Below are 21,880 nucleotides of genomic sequence, written 5' to 3'. Positions count from 1 at the left end.
AGAACCGTTTTCATCGGACTATTGTCCGACATTCTGGCTGTCCTGTTCCAGCTTCACTGGGCCTAGGTTAAACTCAAAAGTCCTAAAGCAGGGCATCTCTCGGTTTCTGCTTTTTGAAAGGTCCACGAAGATGGACAACTTCCGCGTCCTGCTACTTTACCGCAGACACAGAGATGAGCTCTACGGCAGCAAATAATTAGTTAATTCGGCCCTCAAAGATTTCTTCTCTACTTTCTCAACCACACTTCATAGACTCACCAAATTCCGGGATTTTTTTTTTGGCTAAGATTTCGGCAGAGCAATTGCAAAAGAAATTTGCTGAACACAATTGACCAGCAGAAGGATTTCGAAGCTATCAAAAATACGATCTCCCCTTTACAGCTTTTATACAAACCTATACACATAAAAATACTCACCAATTGTCGTCCCTTATTGCACACTCGCCGGAGCCACCCCTCGCTGCGCTTCCAGTTGTGCCGTCCGCTGCTCCAGCCACTCCTTCGGGTGCATCTTCTTCCGATGGGAGAACATATTCGCATTCGAGTTGAACGTCTTATCGCAGAAGCTGCACGTGTACAGTGCTTCCCCGGTGTGCGAAGCCATGTGCTCACGCAGCCCAAGCGGTCGCTTGAACTGCTTGCCGCACTCCTGGCAGGTGTGATTCCGTTCCGTCCGGTGCCGGTGCCGTTTGTGGCTGGTTAATGCCGTGGCGTTCGGCGAGATGTGCCCACAAAGATCGCACGCCGTTGGACCTTGATTGTGACGGCGGTAGTGCTTCCGCCAGCAGAGCGCATTCTTCAACCACATCTGGCAGATGTCGCACTGCACTCGCAACTCCTCCGGGCGCATTTCGTGCTGCTTCTTGTGCCGCTGGAATTCCGCTTTTGAGTAGAACCCTTTCGCGCAGACATCGCAGATAAAGTCGGTGGGGCGCGTGTGGCGAATCTTGATGTGCACCTTCAGTTGCGACTCCGTCTGGAAGCTGAATTTGCGATCAATAATATGAACAAAAACTGAACTATTTAAACGAAACTTACGTTCTCTCGCATTGTGGGCACTTGGCCGATTCGTTATCCAATGTGTCGTGCCCTTTCAGGTGGTAAGCCAGCTGACTTTTCTTCGTGAAGCGCTTCGGACATCGATCGCAACCGTAGATCCTCAGTTCATCTGGGACGTGCATTTCCTCCTTATGTCTCCGAATGCCACGACTATTGACGAAGCTTTTATTGCAAATATCACACTTGAAACAATTTGGATCCTGCAGCCTTTGTACGTGCTCCAGCAGGCGGACCTTTTTGTGATAACGCGTCCCACAGCAAGTGATGCAACCTGAAGTGAAAACGAAAGATGTTTTTAATAGTTTTCTCTGATGAAAAAGAGATCCCTACCTTGAATCTCGTGTGCAACCTTCGAGTGCTTCTGAAACAGCGTAAACGTCGGACAATTCATGCCGCATATTTCGCAAATGTACTTCACATGAGCCTTTATGATTTCATCCTCCTCGGCCAGCTGTTTCGCATCCTTCACCTGGTAAGTCCCCTTAGGTTTGGCTACCGGGTTTTCCGTTTTAATCCGCTTCGTATACTTCCGCTTCGGCTTTCGATCGACAATCACCACCGTCGTCTCCTCCGGCGGCTGCTGCTCACTCCGGTCATCGTCCTCCGAATTTCGATCCGGTTGGCCGTCATCCTCGCTGTCCTGCTCCGGCTCTTCCTCGTTGGTGCTTTCGATCTTGACCACCACCTCAACGGGCGGAGGTACATCCAAGTCCTCACTGCAACCGGAAACCTCGTGCTTGACCTCAGCCTTTGTCGGATCCACGTCACGGTGGTTCCGTTCCACCTCCAGATAGAATTGGTGAAATTCGTCCACCCGAGCCCAGCAGATCTGGCATATCACCGATTGGGAGGTGCTAACAAAATCGGCCTGTTTGAACCAAAAGTGTTTGACCAACAGTTCGGCGATTGGCTTCGATTCCGATGTTTCGCCGTCGCCGCTGACGATGTGCAAATAATCGTCCGACCGGCGTAGGCAGGTGAAGCAGCAGTTGTTCGGCACCAATTGTTCACTTTGTAATTCCATCTGGATGCCACTTTTACACAAAACTATGAATAAATTACGGAAGGATAAAAAAACAGTGTCCTAAAATATTGACCAAGTTTGATTATGTCGCACAGTTGTTTGTCACAGTGGATTTGTCCTCGTCTTGATGAACAAAAAACGAATGCAACCTGAAACAAAGTCGCATCGCATAAATAGACTTGATGGACGACCTCTACTGTTTTCCCTTCGGAAACATCTCATGTTGAAGAAATGGCAACACGGATTTTTGTTGACTCTGATGCGGTGACAGTTACTTCCTCAAAAGTGCGAGAAAACAGTTTTTAGTTCGGAACTCGGAAAATTTCATTTTTAAAAGTGATAAAATGGACGTGAAATGATAATTTTGGTACAATACAAATGAAGATTTCTGTGTGGTGTAAAAAAACATCAATTGTGACCCTTACGTATAATATTCAAAAGGATTAGAAACATTAGGAAGGGATTCAGTAAAGTGTTTACTGCTGCATTAGGGTAAGTTCACCTATAATAATCATATACGTTCCGTGTATACAGATTATTCTTAACCCTTAAATGCGCAATGTTGTTTTAAAACAACATACCGAAAATATGTTTATTGTTAATGATTTTTATGTTTATTAACAATAAAAATATTTCCAGAGATTTCTAAAAAAATCGCCTTGCGCCTTTAAGGGTTAAGTTTTGTGATTATTAAAACATTTTTTGTCATGGTCGGTGTCTTATAAAAATCAGTTATTTTCTTACTAAGGTCAAAGTGCTTTGAGCAAAAGTAGAAGTCTCCTTTATTCATCTTGGGTTATATAGCCTCAGTTTGGGTAGAACCCGCAGTAGGTTGTGGACCTGCATTTATTCAGAACTATGTATACCACCGCTATGATCCCTAAATACGCTGAGAATAAGGGTAGTGATGATCAAGGCAGCGGATTAGACAAATACGTCAGTTCAGCGGACGATTGAAGCCAAGCAGCCCCGACCTTGAGCGAAGTTAAAGATGCTATTCAACATATACAGAACAATAAAGCAGGATGGTATCGGAGCTGAACTCATCAAGATGGTCCCGGAAAAACTGGTATCTTGCGTGCATAGACTGATAGTCAGAATTTGGGAAACTGAACAGTTACCGGAGGAGTGAAAGGAAGAAGTCATACTCCCCATCTACAATAAAGGCGACAAGCGGGAGTGTTCGACAGCGGATCTGATCTTTACTGTACGTACGGAAAATCCTTAAAAAATACCGTGAACATCAGATCCCAACGCATCATCTATACATCAAATTTAAAGCGGCACTAAATGTGTCATGTACAAAACGCTGTATTCCAAAGTTGGCAACGCTGGAGATACGAATGCTGGACAGGGAATGCTGCAAGAATACAAAAATAGTGCTCGCTTTAGAGCTGGTTGGAACTAGAATCTACATCTGGCAGTCTATTTCCATTAGATGCACCTGAGACGTTTGATAATACCATGTTCATCTGGGGTCGGATTCGTTCAGCTCCGTTTCTGTACCAGAGTGCGCATAACCCTTATCGGGATACTCCTACAGTTGCCTGTGCAGGTATTCCTTAACAACCAGGTCCCAAGTCATTTATTTATTTATTACCAGACTAAGGCCGGAGTGGCCTGTGCACTACATAATAGTCTTCTCCATTCAGCTCGGTCCATGGCTGCAGTTGGCCAACCACGCAGTCTGCGGAGGGTCCGCAAATGGTCCTTCACCTGATCGATCCACCTTGACCGCTGTGCACCTCGCCTTCTTGTCCCCGTCGGATCGTTGTCGAGAACCATTTTCACCGGATTACTGTCCGACATTCTGGCTACGTGCCCGGCCCACCGCAGTCTTCCGATTTTCGCGGTGTGAACGATGGATGGTTCTCCCAACAGCTGATGCAACTCGTGGTTCATTCGCCTGCTCCACGTACCGTCCGCCATTGTCAGTTTGGTACGGCGGCGAACTCTATTCTATCGGAGCGTCTTGCGGAGTCCAAAGTACGTACGATTTCCTGCCATGCTGCGTCTCCGAATTTCTCAGCTGGTATCGTTACCGGCGGTCACCAGTGAGACTAAGTACACGAATTCTTCAACCACCTCGATTTCGTCACCACCGATAGAAACTTGTGGTGGGTGGCTTACACTCACCTCTCTTGAGTCTCTTCCTATCATGTACTTCGTCTTCGACGTGTTGATGACTAGTCCAATCCGTTTAGCTTCGCTTTTCAGTCTAATGAAGGCTTCCTCCATCCTCTCAAAGTTACGTGCCATGATATCAATGTCGTCGGCGAAACCAAATAACTGGACGGACTTCGTGAAAATCGTACCACTCATGTCAGTCCCTGCCCTTCGTATTACTCCCTCCAAAGCGATGTTGAATAGCAGACACGAAAGACCATCACCTTGCCGTAACCCTCTGCGCTCGAGAATGCCCCAAAGGGACTCGAGAATACCCCTGAAACCCGAGCTACGCACATTACCCGATCCATCGTCGTGTCAGTTTATCCGGAAATCCGTTTTCTTGCATTAGCTGCCATAGCTGGTCCCGATCGATTATACCATATGCGGCTTTGAAGTCGATAAATAGATGATGCGTGGGCACGTTGTATTCGTGGCATTTCTGCAATACCTGACGTACGGCGAACACCTGGTTTGTGGTGGAGCGTTCGCCCATAAAACCCGCTTGATACTGCCCCACGAACTCCCTTGTAATTGGTGCTAGTCGGTGGAATAAAATTTGAGAGAGTACCTTGTAGGCGGCGTGCAGCAATGTGATTGCGCGGTAGTTGCTACAATCCAGCTTATCGCCCTTTTTATAGATGGGATACACGACACCTTCCATCCATTCCTGCAGCAGAACCTCATCCTCCCAAACCTTGGGAATCACCCAGTGCAGCGCTCTAGTCCGATGTGCTTCAGTAAAGGTGTGGGCCAAAGTCCTCTATGTCTGTAGTAGTCGAAAAAATAACGTAAACATTGCCACCCACAGTGGGTGGGCGGAATGAAATGTCACGTCTGTTATAAAAATTGTACTGAGTATGCCAGACGTGACGTCACATTCGGCCACCTTCGGCCATCTTCGGCAACCCAGCTGAGAGTTTCTCTCTCAAAAGAGCGAATTTTCGTTAAACAAATACTAGTTTGGGGTTTGGGCCACACCTGTAGTAAAGCATATCGGCTCTAGTCATTGTCTCACCATGGTCCCAAGTCATGCGTCTCTCCAAAAACTTCAATCGTTACATGGTCATTGAGATTCTCACGTCCGAATGTGTGAGTGGCGATAAAAGGAAAACAAACACTCCTATATGGTGCCACTCAGCAAAGATTGGGTAAAAATGAGTATATTTCCATATATTTTTCGACTCTTTTGAAATCATTGTGATGACCCAATCATTTTTGAGGTGGAAAACAAACATGTTTTTACACATGACGAATTGCACATTAGTGTGCGAGCGTTAAACGTCACTCATCTCTATTGGAAGCTCGATTTGATTGTGTTTCCACAACAGCCCTGTTGCGAAACGGTTAACTTCTCTAAAAGAGTGGATTATTCTAGAATCCATTGCGCTCTTTTGCACCTCGTCCTCGTCAAAGTATTCGCGAATCATAACTATAATGATTTGCTTCATAATTTTCCGACATGCTTCCAGGTATATACCTACGTACCAGCTTTGCGTGTTTTCGCCGCTATTAGCCCTTTCCTTCCCATGGTAGCTGTAGAGCTCCATCAAATTTTGCACCTTTAGCACATTTTGGCACAACTTTATGGTTTCATTAGATTGCAAATATAATCAATTTTGAGTAAAAATTGTGAAACTATTGAAAACAATCAAGTAACTATTGATTTACAATCAAAAACTTTTTTTTTTCGTTTTGCACTAATTTTAGCCATGTCGAATAATTTTTGTTCTAGCATTTTTTCCATAGGTGATTTCTTCCTATATTGAAATCTTTGAAAAAAGTCGTGGGAAAGAGAGGGTTAGACCTCCTCTCCCTTTGATTTTTTGATACTTCCGTTGAAGTTCTTCAAAACAGAGCGTTTGAATTGGTAGGTTCAGGCGATCTACAGTTCTAACGATATTTCTTCTTGTCATTCAATTCTGATATTTCAATCGATACTATTTGTGACCTTTCTTCAGAGCGGAACATATCTACTTTTCCACTTTTTTTTAGCTAAATCTATGCGGAATGCACTTTTGTCGTGTGAATTTCTAAGCTAGTGACGAAATACAAGTAGGCGTCCCGCGTTTCACTGGACTCTTGCTGGTTGCATCATGATCAAAATAAGCCATTGTTGAGTGATTTCCATTCTAATTCTGTCGATTGCATTCTCCATATAATAAATTAATTTCCGATCGGATTTTGATGATTCTAATATGGTTAAGTTCGTAAGTAAGTAATAAAAAATGGAAACGAAAAAATATGAACACAAAAATATCAGTTTGTTAAATCAGTAACTCTTTTCATTCATTTATTTAGTCTACATCTAAACAGATAACACTGAATCAACAATTTGACGCCACAATACACGATTCGAGGCCGCATCTCTCCATCTTCGAATACGCCCCACGCTCGCCAAGTCGTTCTGCACCTGGTCTGCCCATCTCGCTCGCTGCGCTCCACGTCGTCTCGTACCTGCCGGATCGGAAGCGAACACCATCTTTGCAGGGTTGATGTCCGGCATTCTTGCAACATGCCCTGCCCATCGTACCCTTCCGGCTTTAGCTACCTTCTAGATATTGGGTTCGCCGTAGAGCTGGGCGAGCTCATGGTTCATTCTTCGCCACCACACACCGTCTTCTTGCACACCGCCAAAGATGGTCCTAAGCACTCGTCTCTCGAATACTCCGAGTGCTTGCAAGTCCTCCTCGAGCATTGTCCATGTTTCATGTCCGTAGAGGCCAACCGGTCTTATTAGCGTCTTGTACATGACACATTTGGTGCGGTGGCGAATCTTTTTTGACCGCAGTTTCTTTTGGAGCCCGTAGTAGGCCCAACTTCCACAGATGATGCGCCTTCGTATTTCACGACTGATATTGTTATCAGCCGTTAGCAAGGATCCGAGGTAGACGAATTCCTCGACCACCTCGAAGGTATCCCCGTCTATCGTAACACTGCTTCCCAGGCGGGCCTTGTCGCGCTCGGTTCCGCCCACAAGCATGTACTTTGTCTTTGACGCATTCACCACCAGTCCAACTTTTGTTGCTTCACGTTTCAGGCGGGGCCCTCCTTAGCCGTGCGGTAAGACGCGCGGCTACAAAGCAAAACCATGCTGAGGGTGGCTGGTTTCGATTCCCGGTGCCGGTCTAGGCAATTTTTGGATTGGAAATTGTCTCGACTTCCCTGGGCATAAAAGTATCATCGTGTTAGCCTCATGATATACGAATGCAAAAATGGTAACCTGGCTTAGAAACCTCGCAGTTAATAACTGTGGAAGTGCTTAGGGTCTGTCTCATTTGGAGAATTAAACTTAAAAGTGACAGTTCGAAAATTAAAAAATGACCCCGTTATAAGAATGGCTGGTGCTATCCAACAGTTCCAATAGGACATCGATGGAAAATGATTCGATATCTGTCAAAAGTAATCTTGCTCTGCGAGCAGGGTTATTCGATAATTATTGAAATGTCACTTTTAAGTTTAATTTCAGTTTAATTATCCAATTGAGACAGACCCTTAATGAACACTAAGCTGCGAGGCGGCTCTGTCCCAGTGTGGGGATGTAATGCCAATAAGAAGAAGAAGTTTCAGGCGGGTGTACAGCTCTGCCACCTTTGCAAATGTTCGGCCGACAATGTCCATGTCATCCGCGAAACAAATAAATTGACTGGATCTGTTGAAAATCGTACCCCGGCTGTTACACCCTGTTACACTCTCCGCATGACACCTTCTAGCGCAATGTTGAACAACAGGCACGAAAGTCCATCACCTTGTCTTAGTCCCCGGCGCGATTCGAACGAACTGGAGTGTTCGCCCGAAATCTTCACACAGTTTTGCACACCATCCACCGTTGCTTTGATCAGTCTGGTAAGCTTCCCAGGGAAGCTGTTCTCGTCCATAATTTTCCATAGCTCTACGCGGTCTATACTGTTGTATGCCGCCTTGAAATCAACGAACAGATGGTGCGTTGGGACCTGGTATTCACGGCATTTTTGAAGGATTTAACGTACAGTAAAGATCTGGTCCGTTGTCGAGCGGCCGTCAACGAAGCCTCTCCAAGTAACTCTTTCATTTTTTTCTTTTAATTCATCATATCATGAGCGTACCTTAGTAAACAACAATGGAAGAATTGCTAGTTTTGTGTAAATTTAGTCAGTTTTTCAATAGAAAAACTGCCAAACTTTAGCAAGTATCCATTATTCGTGGCTCTCCACCCCGCGATCAGTGTATGCGGCTTTTCACATAAATGAAAATTCTGATCACTAGATTCCATAGCGTTGCAATGTGTAAATCGAGCGTTGTTGGTCCGTTGATAGATGGTCCGAGTTACTGTTGATAGATGGTCCCTTTTTTAACACTGGTAGCGCCGACTGCAGCAAATTTCTGGTGCATCAGCTTTATTTACAAGAATGATATAAAATAATCTTATACCAATTTAAGCTATTTTGTTTGACTTATACATACCTTTGAGCAGTTATTAGTTTCACACAAATTTTCACCTAATCAGTTCTAGACAGTATTGAGTGATTTTAGATTGGATGATCGTCACATTTGACGGAAACTTCCATCGTATTTTGGATGATTTTTGTCTCTTTCAAACCCTATAACGATAACAAGATGATTTCTAGCGGATTTTCTTTTAATTTAGTTCGTCGAAATCGAAACAAGTTGAAGAGCCCATCCTTGAATGATATTATTTCTCGGGATCATTTATATGACTTGTAATTCATCTTTTTTAATTTTGTTATTTGCTATAAGAATGCATTTCAAATGATATAGAGCAGAAAATCATCCAATCTGGTTGATCATGTGAAACATGGAAGATCCCATTTTAGATCCAACTGAATGAGGATTCATTCATTTTCTAGCTAATGTTTTCGTTCAGTGTAAGACCAAATTGGGACGGTCTGGCAATGAATCTACCACGAGTAGCCACTGATCTCCACTCTTGCTTCAACAAAGCAACTACTGCAGAATCTCCAGCCAACGCTTTCGCCTTTTCTTTCTATTTGAGGAGCATTTCTCTGTTCATAGCATAATTTGTTATTCCGTCAAGGTCCAACGTTCCCTCCAATCCTTTGTCACGCACTTGTTCATCAAACGCCCCCATAGTCACTTGCTGCAGAATCTCGATTTCTTCACGCTCTTGAAAATCGCATCGGATAGCCTGTGTACGCAGTCGTAGCAAAACTGGCTGAAGGGTTCAGATGATGCTTGTTTGAGCGTACGGAATAATTCAAGTTCGATTCGGACATTACGCTTGCCAATAAAAAAATTGCTCAACCTTAGCACCTTGTTGTCGTATTCAGGGATTTCTTTTGGTTTGAATGGGACCCGAACCGGTTCCGGATATACCTCCTCTGAAACGGGGCGCAAATTATAAAAAATCCGTTGTAATCCACGCCATTGAATCGAAAAAAAAAAATATTTTGGGCTTCCGGAGAATTAACGTACCGCTATTTTAAACTTTGCTAACACTAATAATTGTCATATTAAATTTAGTTAACTTCAAACTGTTTAGGTTTAATTATAACACGAGTGCGTTACGAATACCAAACGATATTTTGAACACTACCAATAAAATGATAAAAAATTAAGAACTTTATAATAGACTAGTTCCTCTAACTTTTAGTATTCTGATGCAATACCATAGTGAAGGAGGCTGGGTTCGATTCCCGGTCCGGTCTATTTTTTTTATCGATTTACCAGGGCATACGAGTTTCATCGTGCAAGCATTCTAAAAATAATTACTTGGCTTTGAAACATCGTCATTTTGTTTTATGATGGAATTGTTGATTTCGCTGACACCGTCAGAGTTGTCGGATGCCAAGCGCTCTGTCAGATCTGCTCAGCATCCCCGTGGAAGTTTTCGGATGCAGCTATGACGTCCGTAACGTCTCCCGCAACAGGAAGGATATTGGAATTATGACCTTTTTATTAATTCAAGAATTGAAGATTTTAGAATATTTTTAAAATGTGGGATTCTGAGTAAAACATTGCAATTCTGATGGATATTAGAGGTCTTGGAATTTCAATTGAGAAACAGTGATTATAATTCTGTGATGTGCATGCAGGGCTTCCATAGCTCACCAAAATTATACATTTCTACAAAGCAGGTGAAGCTGAAGTTGACTGGTTTCGAGACTAGGCTTAGTTTGGGCTATTCATTTTGCCTAGAGAAGTCGAGATAGGCTTAAAATTGACGAAACTCAATCCTCAAAATATCCGAATTTGATAAACCCGAAACCATCGGACGTAGAAATTCTTCTAGTTTTCTATCCTTTACCTAAATCATCGATTTATGAACATTGGAAATTTTCCGGGTTTTCACGCAAAACACAAACCCATATTCGGACTAGAGGAATTTCTGCCTTCAAGCATTCCGCCTTCATAAAAATGGGATTATCAACCTTTATGTCTTATTCCTGTACATCGATAGCTTATCGTTTTGCCTTCACAAACCGATGTGGCTAGTAGAATTCGTACTTAGTGTGCAGCCTCTGAGTAACTCTTGGGCTACTATGGACTGGTATTGGGCTGGTTTGTCACAAGAAGTCCCGTAACTAGTTCCTTTTGGTCATAAGGACGTGATGCATGTTATAGAATCTGTTTCAAACTAGACTGAGCAGAACTATTTTTTATCAAATACGAAGTAGCAATTATGATTTAGTAAACATGCTAATTACGTTACGTTTTTTTCAAAACATATAACAAATGATGGACCTTTTCAAAATGGATGTAATACATATTAACCATAGGCTTTTGAACAGCGATTCTAGAATCTCTCCAAAACCCAAACAATAGGATTGTGGTCGTTATTCAGGACGACAAATTTCCTCAATATACTCAATATACTGAATACAGCAGTACTAGTTCTTTTTTAAATTTCGAGGTCAATCATAAAATTAGATTTTTTGCAATTATAATTCAACATCCGCCATTACGCATCTTTGTCTCAGGTACCCCCAGAGACCAGCGAAGGTACCCCCAGGGGTACATGTACCCCAGGTTGAGAACCGCTGCTCTAGAGTATACGAAGGTCTGAAGAATCGACTGCCTCGTTGAAAGCTCGTTGAAATCGACTGCCTCGTTGGCCAGTCTTTTTCATCCATGGTTCTACACAAAAATGAAAAATACATACATTGAAATGATTTAGATTATCATTTCAACTAGATACCTTCAATTGACAATTGCGTATATTGAGTTGCTTGGTATTCTCCATATTTAAGGATAGCAATGATTATTGATATATTTATTTTGTAATCCCAATCATCGAAACAATAACATTTTGATACGTCAAGTCCTTTGTAGGTAATGATTTATCCAATATAAATAGTACTTCCTATTTATATCTCTGCTAAATAGAGAATAAAATAGCTGTATGGAGTCGAACCACAACATTGAATACTCTTTCATTCGTAATATGGAATCATATTTGTTCTCAACTTCTCGTGTTGTGATGCTTATCAATGCAGACTCATACTTCTACTAAATCACTAAATCACCTGTTGTCTGCTTCTGCAAAATGCTGAGCTCGAAATACTCTGTGCTGGGGAAATAAAGAGTATTCTAGAGTTGTGCACAGTACGTGCCTACACAAGCGGACTTATTATCTTTATTCACCACACTACAATTAGGTACCCATATTCATATTAAACGAAGAAAGTGAAAGTGAAAGATCATACAAAAGTGTTCCGAAGTCGAGGGCCACAAAATCCAAACTGGACCCGTACTTGTATAGCTGAATGAGCAAAGGGCAGACAACGTATAATTTAATTTACATCAACCATGGTAATTGTTACGGATTCAATTCGATATTCGACAGTTCTCAAGTTATCGGAGACATTTGCCACGTGTTTGGCATGTAGGTGGAGAGCCATATAAGCGCTGGAAGTTTAAGGGAATTTGGCCTAGACGGCGTCTAAAATAAAATACCTACACATCTGCAATCCAGGCTCGCATACGACAGCCTACCGAGACAAAAAAGCTTTTCGATTGAAATCTGCTGCAGCGACGACGGCAGGGTAGCATTTTAAAAAATTACCACGCTATCAATATGCTAGTTTTTGATTTTCATTATCTTAGCTCACGATAATTTATTTATTTTGACTTCCAAACAGATGGAGACCTCCGCTGCTTGCCTGACATGTATAAAGAACTTGGCTGAAGAAGACGGATCTCTCAAAATAAACGAAAATAAGCACATTCAAACTGCTTTGAGTAAACATTTTTGGTTCACGGTAAGTGAGCTACAATCCCATTTCAAACCTTATTGGTTCACTTTCTTCATTTCATTTCAGGAAAGTCACTATCTCAGTGGCACAATTTGCCAGAACTGTTGGAACAAGGTAGATGACTTCCACCGGTTCTACTGTGAGGTAGAGAAGCTTACCTTTTTCGAGGTTCAATTGCTGGAGATCAAACAGGAGGAGGTGGATTTCCAGCCATCCTCTCCGGAACTGGTGGACCCAACAAAGGTTGAGGAAGGCGAATACAATTTCTGTTCGGTAAAGGAGGAGGATTCGAGCGATGGGGAGCTAAACAGGGAAACCAGACAGGGCAAAAAAGCGAAACGTACGAGAGTGCAGAAAAGAGAGCTAGACGATGTCCAGGAATACGTTTCGAAACATATGAAACTGAAATGTGACACATGCTCGAAGCAGTTCAAAACGTTCGATCACTTACAGAGGCATTCCCTGAAGGAACACGGAAAACGTGCCACTGTGGTGTGTTGTGATCTCAGGCTCGCAATCGCCTATCGATTCGTGGATCACATTCGGTACCATCTGAATCCAAGCCGGTTCAAGTGCCAGCAGTGTACGAAGAGATGCGTCAACAGGGAATCATTGCACAGGCACGTTCGAACTGCCCATTCCCCTGAGCCAGAAGAGCCCGTGAGCAAACGAGAAGAAGTCGATTTGCAGCCTGTGAAGTTGGTGGATCCTATCAAAACTAAGGAAACGGAAAAGCCTCCGGAATCGGACAGTAAAGTAGAAGAAACCGTTGCAGACATACTTGTCGAAGCGAACAAGGAACTCAGCGATAACAATGAAAGTAATGACGGCAATAATGAGGATGATTACAAACAAGAGGACTATTCGAATGAGTCCGACAGCTCGGAGGATGATGCTGACTCTGATGAGGAAAATGCGGATAATAATGATAACGATGATGATTACCAGGAGGAAGAATTCCAAATTGGCAAACGAACAAGACTGAAAAGTTCAGAGATGGGGGAAATACAGGAATACGTATCGAAGAACATGACGCTAGAGTGTGACACCTGTTCTGAGCGTTGTGAAACTTTCGATGACTTACAGAAACATTCCCAGGACAAACACAAAAAACGAGCAATCATTCGGTGCTGCGATTTCAAGCTCGCCAACAGCTACCGATTTGTGGATCACATACGGTTCCATTTGAATCCGGATCGCTTCAAGTGTTCTCAGTGTGAGAAGAAATGTCTCAATCGGGATGCGCTGAGGAGGCACGTCCAAAAGGTCCACACCCCAGAGGACGAAAAGAAGCATCACTGCGCAGTGTGTTTCACGAAGTTCTCCACACGGAAGGCGATGGTCAGGCACTCGAAGGTGCACGAAGAGTTTGACCCGAAGGAAGGTGGTGGCACCAGGAAGCGTAAGTATGTGGAACGAGCCAAACGGGACATGGAGAACGAGAAGATGATCGCAGAATTCATTAATCTGGAGTGCGATTCGTGTCATAAGAAGTTCGACACGTTCCTAATACTGCAAAAACATTCAATGCTGGAGCATAAGAAACTTTCGTATGTGTTCTGCTGTGGTCAAAGGTTTAACAAAAAACCACGTCTTGTAGACCACGTCCACTTTCATCTCAACCCGACCAAATTTCAGTGCAAGATCTGCCAAAGAAAACTTCCCCACACCGAGTCACTTAGGCGGCATATGGACCGAAACCATTCGGAAGAGGCGAAAACCTTCAAGTGCACCATGTGCCCGAAGATGTTTACGCACAAAAAGTTCCTCTCTATTCACGAACGGTGGCACAACAGACGGTGGCACTGCGACATATGCGATAGGCGATTCATCTGCGAAGCCATTCTCAAGCAGCATCATCGCTCGGTGCACACCAAAGAGCTGAACTACGTCTGTCACGTGTGCGCCAAGACGTTCCACATCTACTCGACGTATCGGTCGCATCTGGAGTCGCACGACGAGACGATCAAGAAGAAACCCCAGAAGCCGCCGGTGCAGTGTCAAGTTTGTCAAGCATGGACTCCAAAGTTGTCGCATCACATGCGGCTGCACTCGGGAACGCGGACGTGCGAAATCTGCGGACAGGAGTGCAAGAATGTTATCGCCTATCGGTACCACACGAAGCAACACCAAACGGGGGATCACATGTGCTCCGTTTGTGGGAAAGGGTTCAAGAAGGAACTTTCACTGAAGGTAAGCCCTATAAAAACAGTTTGATTAATTCAGTTTGTGTGATGTAGATAGTCTCCGAACTTTGTAGGAACATATGGCGTCGCATACCGGGGTCACGCTGTACAGTTGCGACTTTTGTGAACGGACGTTCAACTCGAATGCCAACCGGGCCGCGCATCGGAAGAAAATGCACCCGCAACAGTGGCTCGATGACAAGCTTAAGAAGAAGTTGGCACGATACGGTGGAACGCTACCGCCGGAGGCAGCGGAGACGGTGTAGTTCTTCGTTTGTTTCAGGTATGGATAAATGAAAGTATTTTGAAAAGTGAACATGGAAGTCTTTTATCGGGATCGATGTTTTGAAGAGCTCTTATTTCTGTTCTAGTTATTTTTTTCAATTTACTGGCTAGTTACCGTATATTTAGCCACACGTTGTTGAGGCCTACGGTATCGAAATAATCACTTCTATCGCCATTCTGATATCCTAATCCAGAATCAGTTCGGGACTGTATTGGACAATCACAGCTTTCAATTGGTCATCTACTGGGAGGTCAGCGTGGAAAACTGATGGTCGCAATTTATTTCTCTCTTGATAGCCTTTACTCAAACCCATCGGACGTGTGTTGATCTTCGCCTCATACTACGATGCACTCCAGAATGAGTGAGACTTCAGCGTTCTACCAGTGCGGCCCAAGGGTACAGAAATGCTACAGTTTGTGGAGAGCGAAATCTGCTTGAAACTTGAGGATGTGAAAGCATTCAACTACAGAACACCCGCAACTGTCTTTTGATGTAAATTTAATGGAAAATGTGTAAGCGCAGACGTAAAGAAAGGCGTTTCAAATTCCTGTAGAAGTTTGGTGATGCTATTTGCATCCAAAGTGAAAAATGGAAACATTGCTTTCTATGGCGTTTCTAACGGCGTTAAAGTGATGCAGATTGGAGCCCATCCCATAATTCATAACCATCGGAAAGAACATATTAAGCCTGTGTATATGCGCAACAAAAATACTAAAAAGCCACAAATGCAGATCCTCAAAACTACAGCAACATCAACAAATCATCAGCAAGGGGAACATGCAATGTTTGCCAAGGTCGATTTCTCTCAAATGGACAACAAATAATCGGTATCGTCGCTTATCGATTAGTGTGGAGATGCACCAACCGACAAACACAAACTGAAGACCAAAACGAGGCTAACAGCAAGAGCGATGAAGACCAGCTACCGACAACTAGTTCAACAGAATGGATCGATGCGATGAACAAAAGACAGCGGTCTCGCTGGCTCAGGCCCAGCACACATGACCCGCTCGACAGGTAAGCTACACCCTAGCCATTGATAAGCTCCCAAAAATATTGAATTTGGTTGCTCTTTGCATAGTATCCAGATAATCCTGGATCTGGTTTGAAACCCTTTTAAACAATTCTATCGCACGCTTCATGGGAACACTGCTTGGGAAGTAAATACCGTCCATTTTCCAGCGAAGTCCTGTCTCAAATCGACCACTCACACGTTTTGTACTCCGTTGCTCAGTATCGACTGAACACGCTTGTCTCTATATAGAGCATGTACGATTGGCAACACATTTTTTCGCTTATCACAATTTTTTTTCGTTTATTTGAGAGGACTTAAATCAAGGGATTCATTCGCCTCCGTTATTGTATCAAGTGATTTTTGCAAATTTACATTTTGTCATACAAATCTTTTTTCTTTAGAAATTTTAACAATTTTGCTTCTTCTGATTTGTGATTACTTAAAGCTATTTGAATATTGTTGCTGATTCCTATCTCGTCGCGTATATAATCATATTTTCTACAACTAATGATAATGTGTTCTATCGTCATCTCGGTTTGGCAGACTTCACATATTGGTGTTTGGAGACAGTCATAAAGATGCTTCTTGGTGAGTTTGGTGTGGCCGATCCTGCAACGAGTTAGGGTCCTTTGTTCTTGGCGAGTACTCCGATCAATCGTTTTTGATACGTTTCCTTTAATTTTTTGGAGAAATGTTCCGGGGTGGCAGTCCCATATATGTTGGAAGCGGTCATTATAACAGTTTGGTTGTCCATTTGATTACATCGGGGGCAGGCAGTCGATTAACAGTTCGGCTGATCGTCCCCTGACGGCTGTACGGTCGGCTGCCTCATTCCCAGGTATTCCTGCATGGCCAGGTATTCAACAGAAGGTTATGTCCTTTTTGTATGCCGCATTCAATATTGATTGGGTGAATGGGTGCTCAATTTCTCTTTTTTCTAATGCGGTGATACAACTTAATGAGTCACTGAATATCACGGTAGGAAGACTGCTTGCCTTTTGTACCGCAACTGCTATAGCTGCGGCTTCGGCGGAAAATACACTGCATTGCGCTGGTAGACTAGCTTCAATTTGTAGTTCTCGGCTACAAACTCCTAACCCAACATTATCATTTGATTTCGATCCGTCAGTGAATATTTGATTATGTTCCCTGTATTTGTTGAGTAGCAATTCTCTTACAATTATTCTAGCATAGCTTTTTTTTATTTCTTTATTAAGGTGTTTTTTTGTAATTCTAGATTAAGTTCAACACCGGTTCTAGCATAGCTTGGGTTTCCGCCTTTTTTGAAAGCTCGTTTTACAGACCAATCGACTTCGACTCGTGGAATATTCCATGGAATTTTCCACTCCACAACAGTTTGGCTATGTTTGGAATATGCAGCCCGGTTTCCTCGTTGAATAGTCTCGTAGCTTTCTCGTAGATATGCTGATGATCGAAACTAGGCTTCTCTGCCAAATGTGCGTACCTTCGGATAAAAGTGTCGACTAGCCGGAGGAGTAGTGGTAGTTGACCAGCTTCTACAGCTAAGCTGAAGGTGGGTGATGACAGTAGGGCTCCGGATGAGATCCTTAAAATTTGATTATAGGTTGTTTGGAATGCATTGAGTAGGTCGAGACAGAACAGCTCAATACCGTATACAAGTTTTGGTATGCAGATAGCGTTTGCTAATTTCCAGATGGTGTTGCGGCTGCTTTGAAAGCTACGGCTTTCAGTAGATTGATACGACTTTGGAGAGCTTCTTTGGTTTTGACACCGTTGATGGAGAAAGTTCCTTTTCAGTTCATCCATACTCCCAGAAAACGAGCAACTTTGACTTCTGGGATGGGATCCCCTTCTATCTCTATAGGCTTTCGTGCGTTCCGCCATCTGTGCCTCGATTTCTGACATACATGGAGTATGCAAGATTTCGAGGCAGACAGCGAAAATTTAACACTGCTCGCCCACATGTTGACTGCTTCTACTGCATTGGCCAATTTGATGCGAACTCTTGGAAGATGCTTAGATATGGCGAGCAAGACTATGTCGTCTGCATAAACCAATATCTGTATGTCTTTGGGAATGACTTGGAATACCGAATTTATAGCAATCAAAACAGCGTGACTGCGAGGACGGAGCCTTGAGGGACTCCGTTTTCCTGTACTCGTTGTGATGAGAGACAGCCACCGTAGGAAACCTTGAAACGCCTATCCGTTAGAAAATCACTTATACAATGGTGGATACGTTTCCCGACATTGATGTTAGTGAGTTGCTGCATGATATGAAACCTCCAAGCTTGATCGTAGGCTTTTATAATATCCAGTAGTGCAAATTCAGCGTGTGCATTGGATCGCTCTACTTCTGCCAATATTTCGGCTATATCAGCGAAATATGAGGATGTACCTCGTCCAGCTCTAAACGCGTGTTGTGCGTTGAGAATTCCATTTTGTTCCAGGTATGTTGTTAGACGGTGATTCACCATACGCTCGTAAATTTTCCCGATGCAGCTAAGAAGAGTGATCGGCCGGTATCCTTCCGCCAGGTGATGCTGATTGTTGGCTTTAGGTATAGGTATGACAAAGCCTTCTTTCCAACCGCTAGGAAATTTGCCTTCTGCCCATACTTTATTGAAGCTCTTTAACATTGCAAGCTATCCTGCGTAAGGTAAGCGTTTAATCATTGGATACACGATGTAATCCTCTGCTGTAACCAGAGGTAAAATTCTAACTGCCAGAGGCAATTGAAATGTATTAATAATAACTAAAACTGTAACATAGCAAATAAGGATGATATTGTTAAGAAAACACGGAACACCTAGTCTAAGAGATAAATTGCATGTATTAGATAATTAGCAAATAAAACTAGTTAAAAAAAAACCCCTGCTGTAGAAAATCCCTTCGCATTGTCGATCGCGCGTTGATTTGAAGTCCACGGGGACTATTTCGTCTTTTCCCAATCAGTCGGTTAAAATTACTCCACATGACGTCAGCTGGAGTACTTGGGTTAAAACTTTCACAGAAGTTGTCCCAGGACTTTTGCTTTGCTTCTACTATGGTTCTCCTGGCAATCGATCGAGCTTCTTGGAAAGATTTTTTGGCATTCTCGTGGCGCGGGTCCTCTGGGCTCAAACGTTTCAGTGCACGAAGTGCTTTATTTATTTATTTATTTGCCGTCAATCAAATGTAGACCAATTATACTTTGTACAATAAATACTTATTATCTAGTCTATGTGTACTTCAGTCATTACCTAACTTGTCTAGAGAAGAACACTTTTTTTAGATTAGTTTTACTCATCGTTACATCAATTGTTTCACAATGTGCATTATAACATGTCATCATTCTATTTATTGGGCCATTTCTGCCATAGTTTGTTCTTTGATTATTCATATAAAATAGACTTCTATTTCTAAGTGGACGGATAGGGGCGTAAAAATTAATATTTGCCAAAATTTCACTACTATCCACTCTTTGTGCGATAATATCGTTCATGAAAGCTATCATTGAGAATTCCCTGCGTTTTTTGAGTTCTTCTAGGTTAATTAATAAACACCGTGATTCATAAGAAGGCAATGGTAGAGACGTCCACCCTAGTTTTCGGAGCGCAAAAAGTAAAAATTGTTTCTGAACTGATTCTATGCGGTTTACATGTGTTTCATGATACGGAGCCCAAACTACACTGCAGTATTCTAAATGAGGCCTAACATGTGCAACGTACAAAGTTTTGATTGTGTAAGGATCATTGAAATTATAACTGAATCTTTTGATAAAACTAAGCATGTTGCTTGCTTTATAGATAATATTATTATAGTGATCTATAAACGATAATTTGGAGTCCAGAATGATACCTAAATCTCTAATTAGTTTGCATCTTTCAACTGTTTTCTGACCTATGTATATTTGTTCTTGTGGCGTATTGATCTTTCTTGTAAACGAGATTGAATGGCACTTTTTTATATTCAGTTGTAACAGATTTTTCTTACACCATTTATAAAAATCGTTGATTTCATTTTGAAACACTAGTAGATCAGATTGCTTATGTATTTCTAAAAAGAGTTTCATGTCATCTGCGTAAATTGAAACATTCAGGTAATTCAAAACATGATTCACATCGTAGACGCGGTATCTCTTGGTCTGAAACATCGTTGGCGGTAGTAGTGTGGGAGTGATATCTATTTGCAGATGGTCGGGGTTCTGCCAAATTACACCAAGCGCCAATGAAAAAATTCTAATTTTTTTACCAACGTTTTCGTGTTACAGATTCGAGCGAGCTCGGAACATCGCTGGTCAGGGTCGACGTGGGAGGCCTCGCGCATGGCGAATAATTTGGTGTCACGTTGATGCTTCTCGAAGATGTGTATGGTTGTGGGTAGTAGTTGTTCAGTCGATGGTATTCGTTTGAGTTTGATAGATCGTTGGTTGCTCTGGAGTTTCTTGATAATAACGGCCGAACTGGAGATTCGGCGGTCAACAGGTAGGATGATAGCGTTCTGGGTCGTCCCACCATCCAGATCCGCTCCCAGTTTTGAGAGTGGCGGGGGCACTGTAAATTCGCGTCTTCTAAACCGCGTCGTTGCTTGGTGATTTCGAGGCAGTTGAATAGAATCCTGGTTGTCTAGTACGGTCGTAATGATGTCCTGATAAGGTGTCGTGTTTTGTTGATTATACATATCATTGATTGTTCTTTGTTGGTCGTCCAAACTCGTTTCCTTAGGCATTGCGAGGGTGATGTGTTTAGGTTGACTTTTGGCAGATAACTGTTATTCGGATGTGTCGCCACAATCGCTACTACCAGCTACTAAGGATGCTTTTTTACCTGAGTTGTGGTTGAGGTCTGTTGGCGAAAATTCCATTAGATGCTTCCTACTTTTGCTTCGTGTGCGATTTCTTTCTTCTGTCGTATTATTCTCTGTCCTGCGATAGCTGCTACGGGTTGCTGGAGGGGATATAAAGTTTTTATCTTTGCGAGACATTCGTATTGTATTTTGTTTTTTGTTCGATGTGGGCGATGTTTGAACTGGAGACCCGGGCGCTGGTCTGCTTTTTTGATGGGACCTAGTAATCGGCTTGTTAGATACATTACTAACTAGAGTGGAGATCTTTTGTTTCAGCGACTCTATTTCAGCTCGTAGTTTAGTGATGGTCTTATCTTTAGATGATTATGTTTGATTGAGTCGGTTCTGCACTTCACTTGCAATAGTTTTCTTTTGTGATTCACTCATATATATTGTTCTAGCTTCGGCAGAGTAGATTTTCTTGTTAACTTTGATACGAATAATATTCACTTCATCTTTGTATTTTGGACATACACGGGCTGTCGGTGAGTGTGCACCTTCACAATGCATACAGTGTGGTAGCTTGTTGCATTGTTCCCCCTCGGCTACTTGATGTGTTTGAGAGCATTGAAGACAGATTCCGATCCGCTTGCAAAATTTGGGGAGGTGTCCGTATACACCACAATTATAACAGATGGTTGGTGCAGGATCATATGTACGTACAGGAACGCGCAATCGACCAAAAATAGACAAATTCTGGGAGAAGAGTCCCATGGAACGAGAGCACTACCAATGGGGTGTTCTGTACAATTCCATTAATTCGTTTTGTTATTCTGCGAACGGATTGAACGCCTTGCGAGTGCAAATACCGCAATGGAGATTCGTTGTCTACATCGGTTGAGTCAGCTTCATATACCACACCTTGTACTTTGTTCAGAGTTGGGTGCGGGATAACTTCGACTCCATTGGTCAGCTTGGTAATAGTTGTGAGTTTCTTGTAAATCGATCTGGAGTTTATGCGAAACAGATATCAGATATCAGATATCGCATCTTTTTCCATTGTAACTTTCTTAGCATCCTTAACGCCAACTACCGATTCGATAGAAGCAGTTATAATGAATGGGTTGGGTATTGGATTATAATCACTATTTTGCGCTTCATCATTTGTTTTTCTGTGAAGGAGC

The 21,880-nt window shown here is 42.8% G+C and overlaps 2 protein-coding genes across 3 annotated transcripts; one reads left to right on the top strand and one right to left on the bottom strand.

Moving 5' to 3' along the window:
• Positions 1–66: 66 nt before the first annotated feature.
• On the bottom strand, positions 67–2,194 carry LOC134206708 (transcription factor grauzone-like). Its single transcript, XM_062682434.1, has 3 exons — positions 1,389–2,194; positions 1,038–1,329; positions 67–982 (listed from the first exon to the last, which is right to left on the bottom strand). Exons 1-3 carry the CDS (start codon positions 2,080–2,082, stop codon positions 430–432), a joined length of 1,539 nt encoding a protein of 512 aa, XP_062538418.1. The 5' UTR covers positions 2,083–2,194; the 3' UTR covers positions 67–429.
• Positions 2,195–2,330: 136 nt separating this feature from the next.
• On the top strand, positions 2,331–15,442 carry LOC134206702 (transcription factor grauzone-like). 2 transcript variants are annotated; one of them, XM_062682426.1, is made up of 5 exons: positions 2,331–2,574; positions 12,348–12,467; positions 12,528–14,654; positions 14,722–14,930; positions 15,230–15,442. In XM_062682426.1, exons 2-4 carry the CDS (start codon positions 12,348–12,350, stop codon positions 14,911–14,913), a joined length of 2,439 nt encoding a protein of 812 aa, XP_062538410.1. In that variant the 5' UTR covers positions 2,331–2,574; the 3' UTR covers positions 14,914–14,930; positions 15,230–15,442. The 2 variants fall into 2 exon arrangements, with proteins under 2 accessions (XP_062538410.1, XP_062538411.1); XM_062682427.1 differs by lacking the exon at positions 15,230–15,442 and adding an exon at positions 15,019–15,172.
• Positions 15,443–21,880: the final 6,438 nt, after the last annotated feature.

Source organism: Armigeres subalbatus, chromosome 1 (assembly GCF_024139115.2).
Source record: "Armigeres subalbatus isolate Guangzhou_Male chromosome 1, GZ_Asu_2, whole genome shotgun sequence".
Taxonomy (NCBI): Eukaryota; Metazoa; Arthropoda; class Insecta; order Diptera; family Culicidae; genus Armigeres; species Armigeres subalbatus.
The sequence above is the reverse complement of the archived record's forward strand: the minus strand, read 5'-3'. Positions and strand labels throughout refer to the sequence as shown.